At 41.7% G+C, this 22348-nt stretch overlaps 1 protein-coding gene across 1 annotated transcript in view; it reads right to left on the bottom strand.

Annotated features, from left to right (window-relative positions):
• PLCB1 (phospholipase C beta 1) overlaps positions 1-22348 on the bottom strand; it is a 699430-nt gene that overhangs the window by 134711 nt on the left and 542371 nt on the right. Inside the window, exons 14-20 of the mRNA XM_036244472.1 lie at positions 19472-19554; positions 13348-13432; positions 11902-12079; positions 7121-7188; positions 5179-5275; positions 2694-2778; positions 782-906 (exon numbers count right to left, since the gene is read on the bottom strand). Coding sequence (XP_036100365.1) covers positions 782-906; positions 2694-2778; positions 5179-5275; positions 7121-7188; positions 11902-12079; positions 13348-13432; positions 19472-19554 — 721 coding nt within the window. The remainder of the gene's footprint in view (positions 1-781; positions 907-2693; positions 2779-5178; positions 5276-7120; positions 7189-11901; positions 12080-13347; positions 13433-19471; positions 19555-22348) is intronic.

The following is a 22348-nucleotide window of genomic DNA, read 5'->3' as shown; positions in this document are numbered from 1 at the left end:
TATTTAATGATAATACTTAACCAAGATCCCAAATGAGCAGGAACACCTCCCATCATATGTTGTTGATGGAGAAGAAATCTGGGGCAACATTTTTTGATGAACAATTTGGCATTTTACACAGTTTCTTAAAACTTTCACATCTTTTAACAGAACAATTCTGTTTTAGGAACTTTTCCAAAGAACATTTGGAGATAGTCTTGACAATTCACATTCAAGACTGTTCTCAGAGCATTATTTACAGTAAAAAAAAAAAAAAATCTCTAATGTTCAGTGATAGGAAATGGGTTTTAGTGAATTGTGAATATCTGTGTTTAATATACAGATATTAAAATTCATGTTTCTGTACCACATTTAAATATATATGGAATTAAGTGAAAAAGCATGTATATACTTAGCTAGAAAATCTTGCAGATAACAGAGCCAAAAGTTAACAGTGTTGAATCTCTGAGTGGTATCGTTCCTGAATGTTTTATTCTCTCTTTATACACTTTTGAATTTTCCAAATTTTTCTATAATAAATGCATATTACTTTAAAAAGTATAAAAAAAATTGTTTAAAAATAATGCAAAGCCAGTAGACATAAAGACTTATTTATAAATTATCGAAGACAATTTCTCCATTTTCAAAATTCACTTTTTTTTGCATTGGTATTTCCTTTGTTGAAATTTGCTTTTATTAGTTTCAATTAAGCCTGGAGATGTTTTCTTCTTGGGAACAGGTTTTGGACCCTTGGAAATGTGGCTTTACAACAATGGAAATGAACACGCACTGTGCTACTTACCCACGGTTTGGAAATTGAGGGCGACCATCTGACAGCCTGCATTCCAGAAGAGCTGAGGCATGTAGTTGGATGAATCTACACGTGTCCCTTTTGGATATATCCTGCTAAGCTGCATTTTGTTATATCTGGACCATCACGTTAAGTAGTGAATACAATTATAAAAATAATTAGCCAATAATATTAACTGAGACACCACCTTCCACCTTTCTCTACTGGGGAAATGAACCAAATATTGTTTATTTCATTGGGCTGGTGGGTAAAACATGTAAATCCTTACTGAAGAAACAGACTAAGTGTGCTTTTATAATATGAATGTAGCATCATCTTTGCAGAGACTTGTAGGTGAAAACCAACAGCATAAGTGGCCGAGTCAAGGTCAACATGATTTTATGGAGATGATTAAGGACAGAGGTAATGATTAAAGATGTACGAAGAAGCTCCGGGGTGTCCCATCATGTGAGAGGTGGTATCGTGTTTAACAGAAGTAGACAGTATAAATTGCAGAGCTGTTTGTTTTGTTTTTTTAAATCCTCACTTGAGGACATTTTTGCATTTTATTTTCAGATAGAGAGGGAGAGAGAAACATCGACGTGCGAGAGACACATCGAGTGGCTGCCAACCACACGACCCCAACCGGGGCTGGGGAAAAGCTGCAACCAAGGTACGTGCCCTTAGCGGAAATCGAACCCGGGACTCTCTGGTTCATGGGCCGACACTCTAACCGCTGAGCCAAACTGGGCAGGGCAACATGGCTATTTTTGAAACGCTTTCTGCTCATTTCCTCAACCTTCTCTGGGAATACCATTTGCCATGACTGTGATTGATAACAGGGTAAATATAGCACAGAAGGTTTTGACCTTGTTTTGTATTTTGGGTCCTACTGTCATCAGTTTTCCACCCTGGAAATCTTTTAGTTATTGAACAACAACTATGTGTTTACACCTCGATTGTCTGTTCCTACTACCGAGTTAGGTAGAGGTTTGTCGTTTCGGAGCTCGGGCGAGGGTGTCGGGCCAGATGGAGTTTGCCCGTTAGTTCTGGAAGTTGCTAGCGATGTATATGTGATCTATGGCAAGTTGTTTCCCTTGGCTGTGCCTCAGTTTTTTCATCTATAAAACAGATTGAGGACATCATAGGCTAGTGCAAGGATTAAATGAAGTAAAACATACAAAAGGTCAATCTCATAGACAGTACTTAATGGATACTAACGACCATGACTTTTATAGTATGGCTACTTACGGAGTTTATATTTGTTCTCCCTCCTATTGATGAGTTCTAAAGGTGATTTTTCTTATTTTTATCCTAGGACTTGCTTCATGAAATTGATTCTTTGGCATATTTAGTATTTATTTTATGAAAACTATTTAAAGACCTGTTACATTTTATTTTGGTTCATGGATAACAACCGTTTTTGTTGTCAGAAGTATCAACAAAACCATTATTAGGAATACATATTTATATTCTCATGTCATTATTCCAACTATTTTTTTAATGGGTATCTATTAAACATCCAAGGATGCAAGGTGCCAAGTTAGGGTTACATATGGATACACCTTGCATGTATTCTCTCTTACATACACTGACCCTAAACCCAAACAGCGAGCCATAAAGCTAGGATCATTATTTCTGTTTCCCATGTGAGAAAATTCAGAAAGATGAAGCAAAGTGACATAAGACAAAGAGCTGGATGGTGAGAGAATACTCGGAATCCTTTACTCCAAGGCTAGTCCTCTTTCCCATGTGCCAGGCTCCCCACACTCAGCTGTGCATCTGAAACCTGAAACTATTTGCCACGCCCAGGTGACAGACCTGAGCCATCTCGTGCATTGTTTTGCTTATTTAAAATAAAAAATTAAATAGCACACGACTTCAGTTGTCCTAATTCAGTTGACATTCGTCAAATCAAGGATACTCTACAAACTCCACTGGAGATTTCGTCAGTTGCTCAAGTCCTTTGGTTTCCACAAAGGAAGACATTTCAAAACTTCTATTTCTTTCTGCATTGGTGACAGACAAAAAATAGAGTAAGAAACAAAATTCAGCACTCGAAACGATAACACATAAGAAGTAGGCAAATGTCCACTGAATTTAGGATGATTAATTTCCAGTGTAACTTTTATATGTGTTTTTTCAGGGAACAATTTATCTTCTACAAAAGTTGAGTCTTGTTAGTTGTCTCTTCTAGTATTTACCAGCTGGGTCAGATATTCTCAATGTTGCACAAGTCAGGGACATGGTGGCGTTAGGGTAGAGAAATTGATTTCAGTTGTGGGTAGTGTAGCAAGACAGCTGTTTCATCACAAGGGCACAGGCTCAGGGGAATCTTTTGTTCGAAATCCATTCAGATGAATTTCTTGGGGCCACTGCTGGGATTAACAAGAGAGACCCTGGTGTGTTCACGAGAGGCTCTTTTTCACCCACATGGTCACTGCCTCAGTCTGTATATTTCCTGTGGTTCCGACACCGAATGTGACATTAGAATTATGTTATTTCAAAGCAGAAGGATCCTTGGAAATGTCCCTATCTGATGGCCTCGTTTTCAGATTAGATCACAAGGTTGGGGAGGTGCATGTACCAGAGGTCTCAATATTCTTGAACCCAGAGCAATATTTTGAAACTGAAATCCAAGCTTCCAATTACAGTGAGAGAAACAAAACAAAGTTATCTTAGTTTGGAGAGGCTAAGGGTGGAACAGCTTTTCTGTCTTCCTCCCAACTAAAAATCAAACTGCTACATGCAGTTTCAAGACAAGGTCACACCAGAGGTCAGACAGCACTCAGCTTCTACCCTGGCGCTCCCTCTAGGCTTCTCCCTCTTTGACGCCCACTCTGCAATACGAAACCTTCATTCTTTTATGTCCCTTCCCAAGCTCCTTTACCCCTCTGCTCAACTTCCCTAGTTTTATTTATCATCTGTAAGGTAAACTCCTACTTCTCTTATTTTTGTTCATCAAAGGTCTACTTTCACAAGACTATTTTAAGCATGACTGCTAATTAAAAATAAGTCAATTTAATAGATGCTTTATAAACCATGCACAGTATTGTTTTTTAAAAGTGATAAAATAGCCTGACCAGTGTTGCTCAGTGGTTGAGCGTAGAGCCATGCACCAAGAGGTTGCCGGTTCAATTTCTGGTCAAGGCACATGCCCAGGTTATGGGCCCGATCCCCAATGGGGGGGCATGCAGGAGGTGGACAATCGATGTTCTTTCTCATTGATATTTCTATCTCTCTCCCTCTTCCTTCCCCTCTCTTTAAAATCAATAAAGAAAAAAAATTTTAAGTGATAAAATAATCTAAAACACAAGGAGAAAAGTACTTGTTTGTAAATCATTGGCTGATGGTACTGTTACCAGGTTCTGAGGGACTTAAATACAATAGCTCCTTCTCAACTTGGTTACTTGTCTAGGAGCTTTTGATTCATGAATTAGGAAAATTTATTTTACAGCCAATGAAAATAAGAAAAATATATATTAAAAAAACTACTTTTGGACTCCAAATTGGACAACTTGTGGTAAGCAACATTAGTAATCGTTAACATTGAAGAAAATGTGAAGGTCTCTCTATATAAGCTGAATTGGAAATTAAATTTTTTTTTATTGACATGTAGATACCACACGCCACTAAGTTAAGACTCTGGGAAAACTTATACAATTATACCTGTGTGTTATGTGGAAGCTTAGACTCTGATGCACCTATAAAATTATTCTTTATAAGATGCTGCTGTGTTTCAGCAAAAATTCAGCTTTTAAGAGCACAGGCTTATAATCAGCTAAAAAGTCCCAAGGATCTTTTGACCTGATAGCATCTTACAGTTTATACAACTATAAAGGGCAATTGCATAACAGGCCTCTTTTCTCTAGATAAAGGAAAGATGATGTTTTTCTTTTCCCCCACTATGGACGTGTGCTCGGATAAAGGAAAAACACAGTGTGATACCAGGCTAATCACATATTCTCCTTAACATGTAAAACAGCCTGGACAAATGGAATGTGGGTAAATTGGTTGATCTGGTTCTATTTCTAGCTATCAGGGCCGACCAGTCACTGGCTGCTTCCTCTCTGGACGGGGGAGATAGTTTATTTCAACACTATCGCTTAGGCAATGGATGGAGTCCATTGTGTTGTTGCAAACAAAATACAAATGTAAAATTCTCAATTAGCTGTACTCTGGTCTAATGTCTGTAGCCCTAGTAAGTACTTTGGAGAAACATCATGGGATCCTTTCTGATACGGTTATTATCATATATATATACCACACAGCCAACCCATGCATATTAAAGACTTCACCAGCACAGAACAATAGTTCTGTTAAGGGTAATATAGTTTGGTCTAATTACCTTCTTTTAAAAATACACTTGTTATCTGTTACATTAGGGGTTTTTCTCTAGGAAAACTTACTTTTTGAAATTTCAAATGACTCAAATTTGACTGGCTGAATATAGTTCACGAGGTTCGACATCTCTTCCGTGGCCATGGCCTCGCTCCCCGCGGTCCCCTGGAGGCAGGAGAGAAAATAACATCCCCAGAGTCAACACCACGTTATCCAGGGTTGATTCCCAGGGCAATGATCACGGGATCCAGGTGCACAGAATCATCCCCCCTCTTCCGTAGATGATTATTTCCAATAGAAAGTGCATCCCCGGAGAAAGGAAAGGCGAAACCTCGCGTTGCCCAGGTGTGGAGAGGGAGCAGGGAGGGCTGGGGGCGGCAGCAGCTTCCCGGGACATCCTTAGATGTGCAGCAAGTCAGAATCTGCATTTCACTACAGTGATTCACACCCCCTGGACGTTTGTCAAGCACCGAGCTACATCTCATGTGCCATAGCAGGACGTCCATAGACCATGTCTAAAGTTAGTAAATCAGTAACTCACTGTAAAATGAGAAAATTAGTATGTGGGCAACACCCAGATGAACTGAATTAAGGGAAAAAACACAAAAGGTTGCTTTAAGGAAGTGTGTTGGGGTGGGGTAGGCAAGCAACTATTGTTTTTCTTTATATAAACATTCTTCCCCCCTCCCTCCTTGGTCCCCGTGAGCCCATTAGGCAAGTATAGTACAGTGTAGGGGCTGCCATTCCAGGTTCTAGAGCCAGATTGTCTGAGTTGAAATCCCAAGCCCGCCACTTAGAAGCGGTACAATCTTGGGCAAGTTACTTAACTGCTCTGTGCCTCAGTTAGCTCATAAAAATTAGGATAATATAACTTCCAATAGCACATAGGGTTTTTGCAATTATTAAATGAATTCATTTACGGGAAAGACCTCAGAGCAGTGGTTGGCACACAGTACACATCGTGTTACTTTAACTATGATTAGCTATTACGAGTTACTTTGGTAAAGTTTTTAAGAAAGAAAAAACAACACTGCAGTATTGGCATGGGAAGACTTCTATAAATAGATCTAATAGTTATCCCATTTTTAGATGAGAGAATACATGGAGACGAGGTTTCTTTTGAAAACTCCTGTAGCAATATTTACGTTAAATGTTAGTGGGAACATATTCATTTGGAAATGAACCATCTAATTCGTAAGATAGTTTTTAAATGATCAAAAATCACTGATAAGAATTTATAAACAATTAAAATAATTCTCAGGCAGAAATACTTTACCAGACATTGCAACAATTTTCCTCCTGGACATTAAGTTGCAATTTAGTAGGGAAATAAAAAATTTCCACTACATTAAGGAAAATAATTATAAGAGGAAGAATGTTAAGAACAGTTTATTTGTTATTTATCCTTAACTACATTGAAAATATACAAGTACTAAGACAGATACTTTTCAACATATTCAAAAGCAGATTTAGTATAATCTTTTGACCAGCATTCCTGCTAAAACAGTTTTAAATTCCAGTTCACCTAGACCTGGTTCACTTCTAGATTCTGTGCGATTAATATTTCTGATCTTATGAAGTTATTTGGGATGCTTGACTTATAACAATTGGCATCTCTAGTGGTTCCAAAATAGAACCATAGAATGAATGTCATATTTCTAAATGTTACTCCAAACCTCATGTTTTCTCTGAACCTTGGATCATTTAGCAATCCATTTAATTGCCTCAAAAATTGAAGCAGGTAGTTGGATGTCACAAATTTTGAATGCACTCTCTAGATAGCCAATTTGATGGAAGGCAAACTCAACAATATTGTTCATTATAGAGAACTTTTTCAGTGCCCTGCTATTTACTGACCCAGGTCTGCATCTTTGCATTTTAAAGTGAACTGTGACTCTTTTTACCACTAGATGGCAGCAGGTGACCATGGACTATGTCCAGAGGTAGCTGACTACACTGGCAAATTCTCTGGGTGCCTCAGTGACCAAAGGTCAAGCCCTAGATACCTACCTCATCCATTGAAGACTTTTTACAGTCATCATCATCGTCGTCATCGTCACTCTCTGTATCGGCTTCCCCTGTCAAATTTTAATAACAAATCATGAAGTAAACAAACATTTACAGGTTTCAAGCACACATACCATGTGTATTACGAAAAATGTCTTTGGAAATTGGTCTTTCATGGTTAGTTTTATAATTATTCTTTTGCATATTTAAGTTTCATTAAACGTGAGAATTATACTAACATTTTGCATATGGATTTTTTTCTAAATTTGATTTATGAGTATCATTTGAAATTTAAATCCTATAAAAAAATGCTTAACATTTTAATCTATGTTTAAAAAAATATATGATATCATACATAGTTAGTTTTCTATGGCACATGTATCCTATCTTGATATATGCATGCTCTATAAGGATGTGCATCATCCTAAAGCTGATAAATTATCACTTTCTATTTTTTCCTCTTTTTTTCCAACCCTGGCTCTTCATGGCAGTGCTTGGCCCGTGCTTAGTGACCTTGGAGTAGGTACTTTTCCAAGGCCAGCGAAGACGTCACAGAAGTCAAGAAAGAGGACACAAGCTGGTGCAGCCGAGGCTGGGTAAGCACACCTGACCACACAACTGGAAGTACCAGCTGCACCCTACGAGTTCTGCAGGCTTGTTTAATGAGTGCACGCTGTCTAAACAGTGTCCACGTAGTGTCTTGGAAAACGGTGAAACTGTTTAAAAGGGTAGTGTAAAGTAAGTAAATACTTAAAATCATTATGCATTATGGAAATCCGCTTCAGTCAGACATAACTCAGCTTCACATTTAGCCAACGTGCAGTTGTTCTGATGGGTCGTTTTCCTTTCTGCAGATTTGGTGGATGATCCTCCTAAATTAAATATTCTCACCAGTGCTCTGCTTGTAAGTGAGCTGAGGTGACCTCTGAAAATGGTTCCCTATTTACTTGACCCAGAAACCCCCCAAATCATGGAAATCAAGAAATTCACTCTAAGAGCGCTCGTGAGACTTCCCAGGCCATCAAGGTGTCCATATCCAAAGAGCCACCAAGTATGTGAAGGACCCACTTTACAGAAGCAATGTGTGCCATTCCGTCGTTACAATGGTGGCGTTGGTCGGTGAGCCCAGGTCCAGCGGTGGGGCTGGACACAGGGTGGCCCAAAAAGAGCTGAAGTTTTGCTGCACTTACTTTAAAATGCAGAGAGCAATGCTGAACTTAAGGGTGTAGATGTAGGTTCTCTGGTCACTGAGCACATCTGGGTGAACAGAGCCTCCCAGATGTGGCGCAGAACTTCCAGAGCTGTGGGCAGATTGACCCCCACGTGAGCTCTCCCTGCCACACTGAGATGGCACCGAAGAAGAGCAGATCGTACCCAAACCATTGGAGGAGGGGCACAGCAGAAAGAGATATCCCAGAAGACGCTGAAGAAACAAAAACTTATGGCCTGGGCGTAAATTGAGTATCAAATAAATGCTAATAAAAGATTTGAAAATATTCTCACTAGTATGAGGCATCACAGTCTTCCACATCGCTGGGCATCCATCTGACCCAGTAGTAATAGTTAAGTCAAAGGTAAAGAAGGCATACCCATCATTCTCAGTTGATTTGACTAGTTCAGGGTTCACATGGTGCAATAGCATAATGATCCCAGTAGATGGCAATATTGGCTCAACAATGGAGCAACTAGCATTGGCAAGTGCCTGACCCTTCTGCCTTCTGAAAGTTACTATCCTGCTCAATCTACGTAAGTGACAGTGCCCACAGCACCATCTTCCAAGAAGCTTAGAACTGTTTCCATTTGTCTGATGAAGTTGAATCGATTACCAAATGATAGCAATGAACAAAATATTCATGAAATATCTTTACAGGAAAAATAATTTTGGCACCAACAAGCCTTATTATTTATGGCTTACTTATTAAAGAAAGCCACACATAGCCACCTTTTGATGTTGAGACAGTGTTAGTTAATATGCTAAATCCATTCTATTTTAGATAGAAAACATACTCTCTTAAAGACATTCTTTTAGGAGGTTGACACAATTTTCTTTTTTAATGATCAACTTTGTTGTAGCAGTTTCTTGCTCCAAGTAACTTTTTGTTTGTTTGTTTTTTAATTAGAGATGGGATTCTTTTTGCCGAGTACATCGAAGAGTTGTTTGACATAATGTCTGCACAGTGCTACCTGGGGCAGAGTGATACAAAGTCACTCCAAATGCTCAGTCAGGGAGTCTTCAGTTACATGGCGGGTGGAGGATTTGCCTTCCTCTGCTCTATGAACAGGAACCGATTTCTCCCGTACACGTCTTGGGAGGAACCTCGGAGGAATCCTGTTGAACCATTTTAAAAATCTTATTTTGCCCTAGTTTTTAAGAGAAGTATAGTGGCAAAGGGCTGAATCCTGGAAGAAGCACCTGGCCACCTGAGGCCAGGAGAAGTAAATTAGCTTTGAAATAAGAACCATTTCTTGATTTTCAGGTTCCTTGTGTTGCCAACACCAAGAACATCTACACATGGTAACTTAGCATTGCTCTTTATTCAGGGGCCTACCTACAGATTAAAATATCCAAAATGTTCCACTGGAATAAATAAAATTGCGCAACAGACTAAGGGGCTAATTTAAGAGCTCTACGAATTACTAACAGATTGCTGCTCTGTCTCTGTATTAAGTAAGAATGTTCAGTTCCTGTAAAAATCGCTGTTGGCGTTATGCATCCAGTTACCCAGAGGCAGAGAGCCGGCTGCGAGAAAGGAAGATGCAAAACCAAGACCCCACGTGCAAAGGAAGACCTGGGCTACTTGCTACCATCCGAGGGATAGAACTGTGCTAGGAAATAGGGGGCCTGCTGATGGTATTCATTCCAGAAACTTCCAAAAGAACATTCCTCCTGAGAACAGAATTTATTTTTGAAAAAAAGAGTCAAAATTGTGTAATAATGTTTGAAATACACATTCAAGGCCTATCAAAAAAAAACATAACAAAAAACCTTTCAAAGAATTACATAATGTCTGTTGATAAGGATCTTAATTGAAATAAAAGGAATTGACAACTGGCACAGAAAATTAGAAGAAAGGATAAAGCAGAATGTTGGCCAACCTTTTTTTTCCTAATTGCCAAAGAGTTTGTATTTTAATTTTTTAAAATTATTTTACAATCTTTTAATTGCCATATGATAGCCAACAAAGAAGCACACACAGATGTGCAGTGCAGTGAATTTTCACCAACTAAACCAGCCTCAGTGATTACTTCTCAGATCAAGAAACAAAATATAACCCATCTCCAGAAGTCCTCTTGGGGTCCTCCCAGTCACTTCTTCACCAATTATAACCATTTCCTGACTCCTAATGATGTAGGTTAGTCCTGCCTGATTTTGTACTTTATATAAACGGAATCATACAGTACTTTTTTATGTGACTTCTTTGGCTTGACATTATGTTTCTGGGATTCATCCATATTATTGTGCTCAGTTATAGATCATAACTGCTGCATATTATTCCACGACGTGAATGTACCACTGCTTATTTCTCTGTGGATGGGCATCTGGTTGCTTTTCAGTTTGTGGCTACTCTGAAGAGGGCTGCTTTAAGCAGTTCTTGTACCTGTCTCTCGGTAAACATTCATGTGCACGTCTCTGGGCATACACCTAGGGATGGGATTCCCTGGGGCGTAGGGGGTGCATCTGCTCAGCGTTTGTAAATACTGCCAAACAGTTTTCCAAAGTGACAGTCCCAATATTAGTTAAACATTTCATTGAAAAACTTGCTAAATTCAAGCTTCAAGTTCCCTTTACTTGTCTACCCTCCAATCAGGAGATCTTCACAATATACTTTCCAGACTGCTGAGATTCCTTGGACTAAATTTGAAAAATAAATAAGACTAAATCACAAATAATTCAGAGAAACTAGGTGACCACTTAGAATTCTTTTCTCATCAACCATAAAAACCTATTAAATTAAATCTAAAAGGAAAATTATTAATGTTATGCATCACCTAGTAGCTTTGGTAGATAATTCAAGTAACTATATAATTTCACATTTTAATAGAGCTCTTTAAAATATGGATACATTTAATTGACCAGAACTCTTCAGCATCATCAATGAGAATGCATCCAATGAACATCTTGTGCCCAGTCCTATAATTAATATCAAGGGATCACTGCTCTAGAGAAGCTCAAAACCATGAGGTCACTCCAAAGATTATTTGGCTTATGTGGTAGCCAGAATCATGGCCTCCCCACCATGTCCACATCCTGTGACTATGCCCTGTGAATACGCAGCAAGAGGGACTTTGCAGGAGAGACTGATGTAAGGTCCTTGAGGTAGGGGAGATTATCCTGGATTATCCCGTTGGGTCCAATATAGAGAAGTATTGGAAACAGAAGACCCAGCAGTCTCCTGTGGTCAGAGGCGGGTATGACAACAGAAGTGTCAGTGAGAAGCAACATTGCTGGCTTTGAAGTTGAAGGAATGGGGCCATTAGCCAATGAAAGCGGGTGGTTTCTAAAAGTCAGCAAAAGCATGGGATAGGATTTCTTAGAATCTGCAGAAAGGAATGCAGCCCTGCAGCCGCCTGGCGTAAGCCCAGTGACACCACATGGACCTTCCCACCCGAGCTGGGGGACAAGACGTGTGTAGTTTCATGCCACTTAGCTAGTCGTAGCCGAAGAAGCCAATAACGTTTAATCTGTGCCCAAGCAGTCATGCTAGACGTATTTCTAAGCCAGTGTTAGAGCAGCAATTCTTAGACCGGGCACCACAGGAGGAAGGGAGCCGCGGGCCGCTCACCGGCTCCGGGGGACGAGGGCTCGAACACGCTGGAGGAGTCGCTGCATGTGTTGGAGGCTTGTTCCGACAGCTTCTTTTTGCTGCTTCCTTCTGATGACTTGTGTGATTTCTTCTTATTTTTCACCAGAATTTTGTACATTAAATCCATAGGGCTTGGAAGAGGAACTCCAGATTCCAGCTAACGGGGGAAAAGAAAGCACATTCTTTAAAAATACTCCCCCTTCCTTCCCGATGCTCTGATGCTCTCCCCATCTCCCCGGGACAGCTCTGGATGCCCAGAGCATCTGGGTTCTTCTTTACTACCATAAACTGAGTGAGTTCTGCCCAGGGCTGGCTCACAGCTCTGGTTTTTTCACATAAAAGTGTATTTTAAATATTGCACTCATTTCCCACAGTGAGTCCACATGAATTAGACCCCAGAAATACCCTGGTAGATTTGGTGTACGGACATGAAGTTCCATGAGGTTTGCAAAGGACCATATGAATCCAAGCACTTTGATTTAGGACAGATAAGGAGGCCCTGGCCTGGATTTTCAAAGGAGGGAAGCCAGGAAGAGTGTGGCGCCTGGCAGGAGGAGCTGGGACCACAGACATGAGCCTCCAGGCAGGCCCGTGGCAGAAGCCCCACCCTGGCCCTAGGCCATTAGGCTGCATTGTGGCATCTGCAGAAGTGGACCAGGTGGCTTCAGATTTCCTTGCAGCCCTGCGATTCTAGCAACCCTCACTTGCAAGCCTTGTTTCTAGTGTTTCCAGCTTGCATTTCTAGTGGGAAAATCAATTCCCCGTGAGAGGGTTATTGGATGTATCAGAGAGCATGTGTGCAAGCCCCGAGACGGGTTATTTTGAGAAAGTCTAGTGAACTCCCATAGGCTGGTGCTATGTTCTTTGCTTTCAGTGAGTCTGGGGATTGGTATGAAATCACGTAAGGACGCGGGGAGACTTGGAGAAAGGGTGGAAGAGGGAAGGGTCTATCGAAGGTGTTTCTGCTACATTCCCTCCCAAAGCAGGGATGTTACCATGGCAACAGGACCCCTGAGTTCCACCACACCAAGGGGTACATGTTAGGAAGTGAGTGTGGGCCAGCAGGACCGGCCCAGATGTCACAGTGGCACCAGCAATGTCCCACTTTGCCAACCCATTTCTCTCACAGGGGTGTGATGAGGTACTCCGGGAGGTGATCAGCACCTGTCGCCTCAGACCGGCTCTGAGCTCACTGTGACTGTGGGACTCTGCAGTCCCGACTGGGTCCCTGGCGGTGAGGGAGAGAACACGTCTCCGTCCTCAGTGGCACACACTGCCAGTCTCTTCCTGGCCAAAGGGTTCGTTTTCAACTGCCTAATCTCATCGAGAAAGATAAACAGGAAAGGGATATAAGGAAGTCTCCCCCTACCTCCAATCATGAATAATACGTGCGTTCCTTCAGGGATAAACATCAAACATGCTTACTGGGTATTTTTCCAGTGGCTCCATGAGCAGGGCGTCCCCAAAGATCAGCCGGCAATACTCTGCCATCTTGGCTTGCTGCTTTGGGCTAAGGAACAGGAGAGAGAGGAGAGCAAGGAGGCTCACTCAGCGGCTGGACAGGAAGGACCGCTTTGTGTTATTAATCACAGACAGAGGTGATGCCCTCATGCCACCCGTCAGGATCAGTGTTTGTCATTCAGAATCCCATCGACTCTCCTGCCTTATGAGAATGTGAATGCCACCCTCTGGTGGACGGTGGCAGATGCTCCTAGGGCTGACCGGCGCACACAGACGGAGGGGACGGCAGGGCATCTGACGGTCACTGGATTCTTGAATGCCTCAGAGTTAGGGACTCAGTCCCTTTTGTTCCAAGTCAAATGCAACAACACTCGAGGGAGGAATTCATTCATGACTTCATGTGAGTTCTTGGGTGAAATGGGTCCAACCCACAGAGAGAACGGAGCTGCAAAGGCGGTTTATAAGGAGGGAGGAAGAGGGGAAAGGAGGGAGGTGAATAGAGAGGTAGGGAGGGAAGGAACTAGAGGGAGAGGCTATGTCTCAAAATGAAGAAGAAATGGGCAGCCGGCAGAAGTCCGGAGGAGGTCCTGGAAGAGATTAAAGCAGCAGGCACCTTGGAGAAAGGTGTCTGGAAGTCTTCCGAGGGTAATAGGGAAGCAACGCTGTCAGCCTGACTGCGCCTGCAGGCAGCTGGTCTGTGGGGAGAGGGCTGGAGCTGCAGCAGAGCCCCAGGCTCTCAGCTGCTCTTGATCTGTAAGATTGGGAGGATAATAACTGTTCTTGAAAGGGGACAGTGAATGCTGAGAGGATGAAATGAATAGATGCAAACACCTTTTAAACATTAAAAGATCAGGACAGAGGTAAGCTGGTCCCAGTCAGACTAGACGACGTGTCTGCTAACTCAGAAACACAGTTCATACAAGGGAACATCGCCTTCTTCCACTACCTCTGCTTCCTTTGACCTTTTAGAAAGCAGTAACTTTTTTCCCTTCATGCTGCAGAATGTTAAATATCATTACAAAGGTATCCAATTCCGTCGGGTTTTGTGGACTGTGATTTTGATCTACAGGCTGCCAAACTCGATTTCCAATAGTGTCTCTACATGCTGCCGTGTTAACACATTTTAGCAGAGCTGAGACTGAAGCAAGAATAAGGAAGTGATAAAACGCTTTCTTTACACAATTCGAATCGATTATAAATGTGGTTAGTTCCCTTCCCTCCTCGATGACATGACTGTTAAGCCTGCCTGGATCATGGACTGTTTTTTCCGGAAGGGGGGTTGCTTTGGGAGTTCAAATCGTATTGCAATGGTCCACAGGGAAAAGCACTCCTTATAAGCCCCCTCTCCTTTGTAAAAAAAGGCATATGTTTTGGGGGTCAAGTGAATTTTCAGGGGTTCAAATATAAGCCCAAGGCCATTGCTTTCTTGGAACTGCAGAAAGAGGCGGAGAAGAGATTCACAGAACTTGCAAATCCCTGCAAAACAGCCTCCCAACATCTCACCTGCCTTCCGTGACCCATGTCACGTTTTACTGCATGGCTCATGCAGCCCTGAAAATATACTGCGGCTGTTTCAGAGCAAGAAGAAAGCCTGCCAGTCCTGAAAATCAGTGGGGGTGCAACCTCTGAGAAGGTGAGGAGCAGAGATGTGGCTGATCTGGCAGGGAAGCCCAGGTATCCTCAGTTCAGATGCCACTTCTCAAAGAATGACTGGCCAGGGGCTCAGCCAAGCCAGCCAGCTCTGTGGCTCTGGCGGGAACAAGTCTGTCTGTGCTGAGCCCACACGCTCCAGGCTGCAAAAATTAGTTGTCCAGCCCTCCATTCCACTTCCACAGAATGAAGCTATCAGGTGTTACAGACGTTGCTCCTCTGAGTGTGGTCCATGACCAGCAGCGCCAGCAGCAACTGGAACTGGTTAGAAATGCAGGTTCAAGGCCTCCAAGCAGATTCCGAGTCAGGATCTCCGGGGAAGCGGGCCCACGGTCCGGTTCTTAACAAGCCCTCCAGATGACTCTGATGTGTGCTCAGATTTGAAAACCACTACGATAGGTTAAACGTGAGTCAACAGGTGCTGAAGTAGATGGTATTTTTCTTGAGTTTTAATCAGAGACCTGGAGTGAGAAGGGTTTCACCCTGACACCTTGCTTTGGATTTCTCAGGAACCACATTCTCACCAGTAGAGCGAGAGATGCCAGGTGTCCCACCGCAGGTAACAGGCAGATTCCTCTGTCCTCTGTCAGGCAGTCCTCCAGGCCCTGAGAAGGAATTTTCTAGAACAAAATCTTACATTCGCATCCACGAAAGACTCACCTGAAGCTGTTAATGAGTCCCCAGGGCCCTGATACACTGAGCTGGGAGTGGAGACCTGACACGGCGTTTGTGAACAGTCTAAAAGTCTGCAGGTGATTCTGATGCAGGTGCTTGATAGACTGTGGAGTCAGAGCAGTGCACTAACACTTCGTTCCAATCACCAGGGAGTCTTAAGAAAATGACTATTCAAAGTCGGTCAGAGTCTTGGGTGGGGCCCGAGACGGCGTTTCTAACAAGCTCCCAGGGATGCCTACGGTGCTGGTCCACGGGCCCACGCACTTTGCAGAGCAAGGCTCTAGGTCTGACCCCGACTTTTAAAAACCTGCCTCAAAATCAACAGAGATGGAGAGAACAAGACGTAGGTGCCCAAGAAAAAAAGTAAAGTGCACCATTTGGTAATTAGGCAATTCATGCCCATCTAACCGGAAACTGAATCTGATCAGAGGGCAAATTGAATAGAAAAAGTCAGTGGAAAACAAACCAGCTTTAACTGCTGGTCAAAACTGCAGAAACAAAAGGCATTAAAATTGCAATTAGCAGAAACAAAAACAAAAATCCTGAAGCATTTAGACAGTGCTTACTATGGAGATGAAGTCAGGCGAAAATATTCAAAACAGACTTTGAGCTTCCGGCCATAGCAGAAACATCTGAACATATTAAAAAACCTGCAGTATTTTCATAAAGTGTAGGCATCTGGCAAAGTGGTCAATTTCACAGGTGGGGTGGGGTGGGTGGGTCAATCCTCCAAGATGGATTAAACCAGCCTCCTTCTCTGTAGATGAGAAATCTATAATGCATGGAAGCTAAAATCCTTGACCGAAATCTCCCATGGTCTGTGGCTGAACCACGGCTAGAGGTTACTTCACTAGATTCCGGTGTAGAATTCTTCTCACAAAAGTACTAATTCATAGATTAGGTGGAGCATAGGAATTAACTAGGACTTTACCAAGTCTCATTTCCAGAAATCCGAATTCAGGAGTGGCGCCCTGGCTGGGGAATCTGCATTTCATGGGGTTCTGATGTAGCAGGTGAACAAGGATAAGTTGCCGGCATCCAGTGGTGGATTCCCCTCTGCCGTCAAGGAACAGGCTATTTCAGATATTTTTGGAGAGACAGTCAGAAAATTCAGTGGGTTTTATTTTTCCCAGTGTGAGTTTGTTATGGCTCAAATGAGCTGGGACCAGGGATCTGAATCTGGCATTTTGTATCTGCAGCACACGGGAGAATAAAATCGTTCACTAGAGATGGCAAATAGGTTTCAGACATCTTTGGTGGGTGTGTTCTTGGGCCACTGTGTTGAGGATTCTGAGGTTGTAGCTAGGTCTAGTGGGAACCAGTGCTCCGCTGAGGAAGGATGCCTGACTCCCAGTTCAGCAAGGAGGTGAGGTGTCAAGCTGAGGGTTGTACCAGCACAGGAACCTTATCTTTGGGTGTGAGCAGTTCTCCCAGGAAAGAGCTGTGGCTGAGTGATGTTGACATGAGCACCTCAAGGACGACGGACTAGAAAGCAAACAACTTTCTCCCACAGTAGAATTCAGTGCCTTAGAATTTCACTGCCATTCGATGATCTCAATGGTTGGAGATAAATAGCATGACTTCTAGAGGTTGTTTTCCTGTTTTCTTTTGTTATGTGTGAATTATTAATGAACTTTTAATGGCCAAATTTCTCATTTTTAAACCAGAAGGAGCAGTATTATGGCACTATCGTTGTTGCTTTTGTGTACAACGGAGGTTTAGATTTCATGCCGTTTTGACTCTCTGTATGACTGGTGTAAAAATACTGCAAAAAATGTCCTGTGGTGAAGGGCACAACCGCATAACTGTGAACATTTGCAGGCAGGTGCCTGCAGATGCTCTGGTGGTCTTCATTTGATTAAGGCCCCTGCGCCTCTGCCTAGGTGTGGGGAGTGGTGGTGGTTAAGCACATGAGTTCTGAAGCCAGACTAGCCAGATCTGAATCCCAGCTCCGTCATGATTCATCTGAACAGCCATGGGTAAGCCTTCACCCTCTTTGGGACTCAGTTTCATCATCTGTCAAATAGGGGTAATCATAATAATATTTATTCTTAGGAGCACCTGGGTTTGTGGTGAGAGTTATGTGAGCTTATGTTAGAAGGCTGCTCAGGACATAATAAATACTGGCTGATATTGTTTGTGGTCATGCTGGTTATTGATACCTCTCTGGCTACCTTATGGGAGAGCTCAGTGGAGCAGGTGTGACCGTCAAGAATGGATTTGTAAGTTTTGTAACTAGCTTTTCATTTTGTCTAATTCACATAGAGGCATTTTTTGAAGAAAATAAATGTGCTAGATTTGGAGATATTTCTCCAGAAAAGGAAATCAGGCATCAACAAGTCTGGGAACTGCACAGTGCCCGGAGGAAAGATGCTGGCGCCCTGTGAGAGCCGGTTACAAGCAGACGGGGGAGAGGAGGAACGCCCAGAGAGGCACCTGTGGATCACAGCCTTCACGCAGGTGAGCACGAAATGCAGCTCCTGCAGAGGCGCTGCCCTTTTAGCTAGAAGGAAACAACAATGAAACAGAGTCTATTTCTTTCTCTTCAATGGACCCTCAGAAGTGTTAGAGAAACGACGGACCAAAGGATTACATCATCCACTGGATGACCATTTCCTAATGAAACAGAGTCGGAAGCTGGTAAATGTAATATGGATTTCCTGAGGGCAAACTAGAAATACAGACAGGAACAAAACCACAGACACACTCGCAGATGATCCCACTTAGCTACGTGGGGGTTCCTCAAGCTGAAATTTGGTCGCGACCAAACTGCTCCTTTAAGACTTGCTGACGTGAGCATGCATGGAAGTTAGTTGGGCAGAGGACATGAGTGACCTGGAAGAGTCTTGCAGGGAGCAGGGAGAAAGGAACCCGTGGGCCACGTTAGGACAGTGCTGTTGGCCTGTGGAGAAAACCAGCTTCGGTTCTTGAAATAAAAGAGAGGATGACGTCCCAAATGCTGGTTTGAGCAACGATGGTCACTATTTCATTGCCTTCAAAAGTGAATTCCATGGATGAGAACTTGAGTTTCTTGAATTTTGATTCAATATAGATTAGAATTTTTCATTTGGAATTTCTTCAAATGGAGTAAGTACATGATAAACTAATACCCACGTATGCGAAATAAAGGTGTTTTACTCTGGTCCTTTGTCATAAATGCATATAAAACAGTAAAGTGAGAACTATCGTTTCTCTGTGTAGCTCAGCAGTAAGTGCAGGCCACTTTGAAATAGGACGATAGTTGCCAATACTAACAAACAGGGGAGACCACTGGGAAGAGGATGGAGGGAACATCTGGTGGTCTGAGTTCTGTGTAAGCAAGAAGTGGCAGAACAGACTCTACTGCTGTGCCTACGTCAGCTTGGGTGTACGGAACTATCCATTGTAGTGTGGCAAAACTGACGCCCAATTTGCATGCAACAGAAAGAGTTTTTAATGGAGGAGGATGAGAAAAGTGGCCCCTGAAACAGATACATGTGTCATGTAAGGAAATGTCTCCACTGTATTGTAAAAACAGGAGTCCTTAATTGAGAAATCCTACTATGGCATGAAAATAGATTCCACAATTCCAGTGGATTATTTTAATGTAAATGAGATGTCAATAAATGGATTCCATCATGGACAGATGAAAACATGCCACCTAATATATAACATAATGAAAGAACACCATTAATAATGTCATATAATCTTACATCAGATGAACCATTACTAAACATGCCTTTTTTGGAAAAAAGACTTCCTATTGAATGTGTTCAATACTTACGAATCCACATGATTCTCGAATGAAAGGAGAATTGGAAAAGGTGAAGTCTTAAATGCACACTCAGCAATGGCTTCTATCACTTCCTAAAAATGAGAACACATATATATTCAATATGCCAGAATTTTAATGTGTGTATTTTTTTTTCTTTGGGATTATACCCATTAATATGATTATAGTTTTCATTTGTAAAATAGTATCAAATGGCCTGAAATGGCCGGAAGGGGTGGTGAAGGTTGCTGTTCTGTAAATTTTCTGACTTTTGACTTAGCAAGAAAACAAAACAAAACAAAACCAAAAAACTAAATGTTGGTGGAAGGGGTGATGCAAAGGGGAAGAAGAATGGTTCTATTGGCTCATTATATCTATTTAGTTTTTATAATGAAAGAACACTAATCTTATTGTAAAACCTTTAGACAAGCAAAAGCAAACATTTTCACCCATAAATTCATCCTTTGAACCAAACCACTGTTGGCATTTGGTTATAGTCTAGTTTGTTTTCAATATATTTGTATAACTTAGTTTTAATTATAAACTATAAATGCTGAATTTTTTTTAACATTGCTACTGAGATATAATGCACCCATTTAAAGTATATAATTACATGAATTTTAATATATTCACAGAGTTGTGCAACTATCATCCCAATCTAAGTTAGGACATTTTTATCAGCCCCAGAAGAAATCATGTTTTCCATTAGCACACCCCATCCCCTACCCCCACCCCATACACCCGGCTGTAGGCCACCGCTAATCTACTTCTGTCTCCACAGACATGCCTATTCCAAACATTTCATATAAATGGAATCATATATATGTGGTCGTTGACATATGGCATCTTTCATTTAGCATTCATTCATCCATGCTATAACATGTATCAGTACATCATTCCTCAATCTGTATATTTTTAAATGCGTATGTCACAAGCTTTAATATCTGTATACAGTTCTAGAAAGTAGCAGGATTATAAATGATTTAACCATTACCCAGTTGTGGGATTGACATTTTAAGAGCTATCATTCAAATAATTCTACAAAGAACATCTTCATTTTTTTCCTTAATAGTGTGAATTATTCTGGGAGTGAATTCTCAGAAGGGGAATTATTGAATCAAAGAATATGAATACTTTTCAAGTCTCTCGTGTTTCTCCAAATTACTTTTCATCTTCGAATGCCCAAAGCAATGTATGAAGGACCGGATTTCAGGGCATAGCCACCAGCTTTCGGTATTGTTTTTTCAAAATATTTTTCTTATTGGACTGGTATTAAAGTGGGATCTCATTTATTTTTAATTAGGTTGCTCTCAATCCTACTGTGGTTTTACATATGCATATGTTTGTTTTTAGCTGTATTTATTCTTTTCATATTCTTCTTTCAAGTGGAGATTTCTACTCTCATTCCATATGCCTGATCCTTCCCACCATCTTCTCTACCTTCCTTTATATCGAAGCCAGAAAGCAATTTCCCTGGCCCCAGACTATAAATAAGGTTTTCTAATTCTGTACTACATCTGCATGTATCCTCTGAGAAGGATGTGCCTGCCGGAGGAGCAAAATGATCGCTCTCACCACTTCCTAGAAGTGAATTCACAGATTGCCTTTCACACATGATCAGTTTAACTTTTATGATGGTTGATGCCATCAAAAATAAGTGCACCATAAATAGCAAACTATATCAAGATTTTAAATTCTCCATTTGCTTTATTTGAGCACAGGCCTGGGATTCAAACACTCGTGTGTTTTAGTTCCACTTCTTAGCTTTCCAAGCTGTGTGACCTTGGCCAAAAGCATTTAATGCCTCTGTGCATTGGTTTACTGCCCTGAAAAGTGGGGCATGACAAACTTCATTCCCCAAGCCTGGGGTGAGAATGCATCAAGAGAAGGTAGAGAACCCAGCTTATAATGGGCGTATAGTCTCAAATCAACTAAGGTTACTTACGTTGCTGGTGCCTCCCTCCCTACTCACCCTAAACCTTCCCTTTTAGGTTCTTAATACAAACAAGTGGTACCATTCCATGAGCATTTATTATGTTGCAGACACATCTTATCTCATGCTATAAGCATTCTATAAGGAAAATAGTACCCAATTTTAAAGATTATAAAATGGAGGCTCAGAGATATTAACCAATTTGTCCAAAGTCACAGAGAGGAGGATCCAAGAAACCCCAGGAAAGTTTATGTGACTCTAGAGTTTATGCTCTTAATCTTTGCAGTAACTCTCCTGCAGCTAATGAGCTTAACCACCTAAGATCAGAGTCCTAAAAAGAATTGATGTAGCTATCCTAAAGAGAGTGGTCAGTGCTGGGGGGAGTTGGGGGGGGTGGGGCTAGATTGTGTTTATTTCATAAATTCGGCTCTACTGGATCAGCTAAAGGCAAAACACATTAGAGCCATTCTTGACTTCTGTTTATCTCACATGTTTTGATTCATCATCAATCTTGTAAAAATACCAAAATATATTCAGAACATAGCTACATCTCAGCACCTCTACCTCGGTCATCCTGACCCAGAAATGTTTGCAGTAACTGTTGCTGTAGATTTTATCCTCACTCCCACATTTTACTAACCCTTCCTGTGAGATCTGTTGATAATAGGCATGGCCATGTGTGTGTTTTGGCCAGCAAAATATGTGTGCAAATGACATGTTCTATTGCTGAGCACCATCAAGAGCCATTATGTAGTTCTGACATTTGTCTTCCTGCCATGAGCCCCATGATGTTACAGATTGGGGCAATTCTTTCCATATGGATTGCAGACAATATCAATCAGAGCAACAGCCAACATCTAACACAAGCCAGAAAAAAACATTTGTGGTTCTAAATCACTGACATTCTGGAGTCCCTTGTTAGTACAGCAAAACCTAGCAGAGACTGACTGATAGAG

This window comes from Molossus molossus, unplaced genomic scaffold (assembly GCF_014108415.1).
Source record: "Molossus molossus isolate mMolMol1 unplaced genomic scaffold, mMolMol1.p scaffold_m16_p_6, whole genome shotgun sequence".
NCBI lineage: Eukaryota > Metazoa > Chordata > Mammalia > Chiroptera > Molossidae > Molossus > Molossus molossus.
This window is presented reverse-complemented; position numbering and strand designations above follow the sequence as displayed.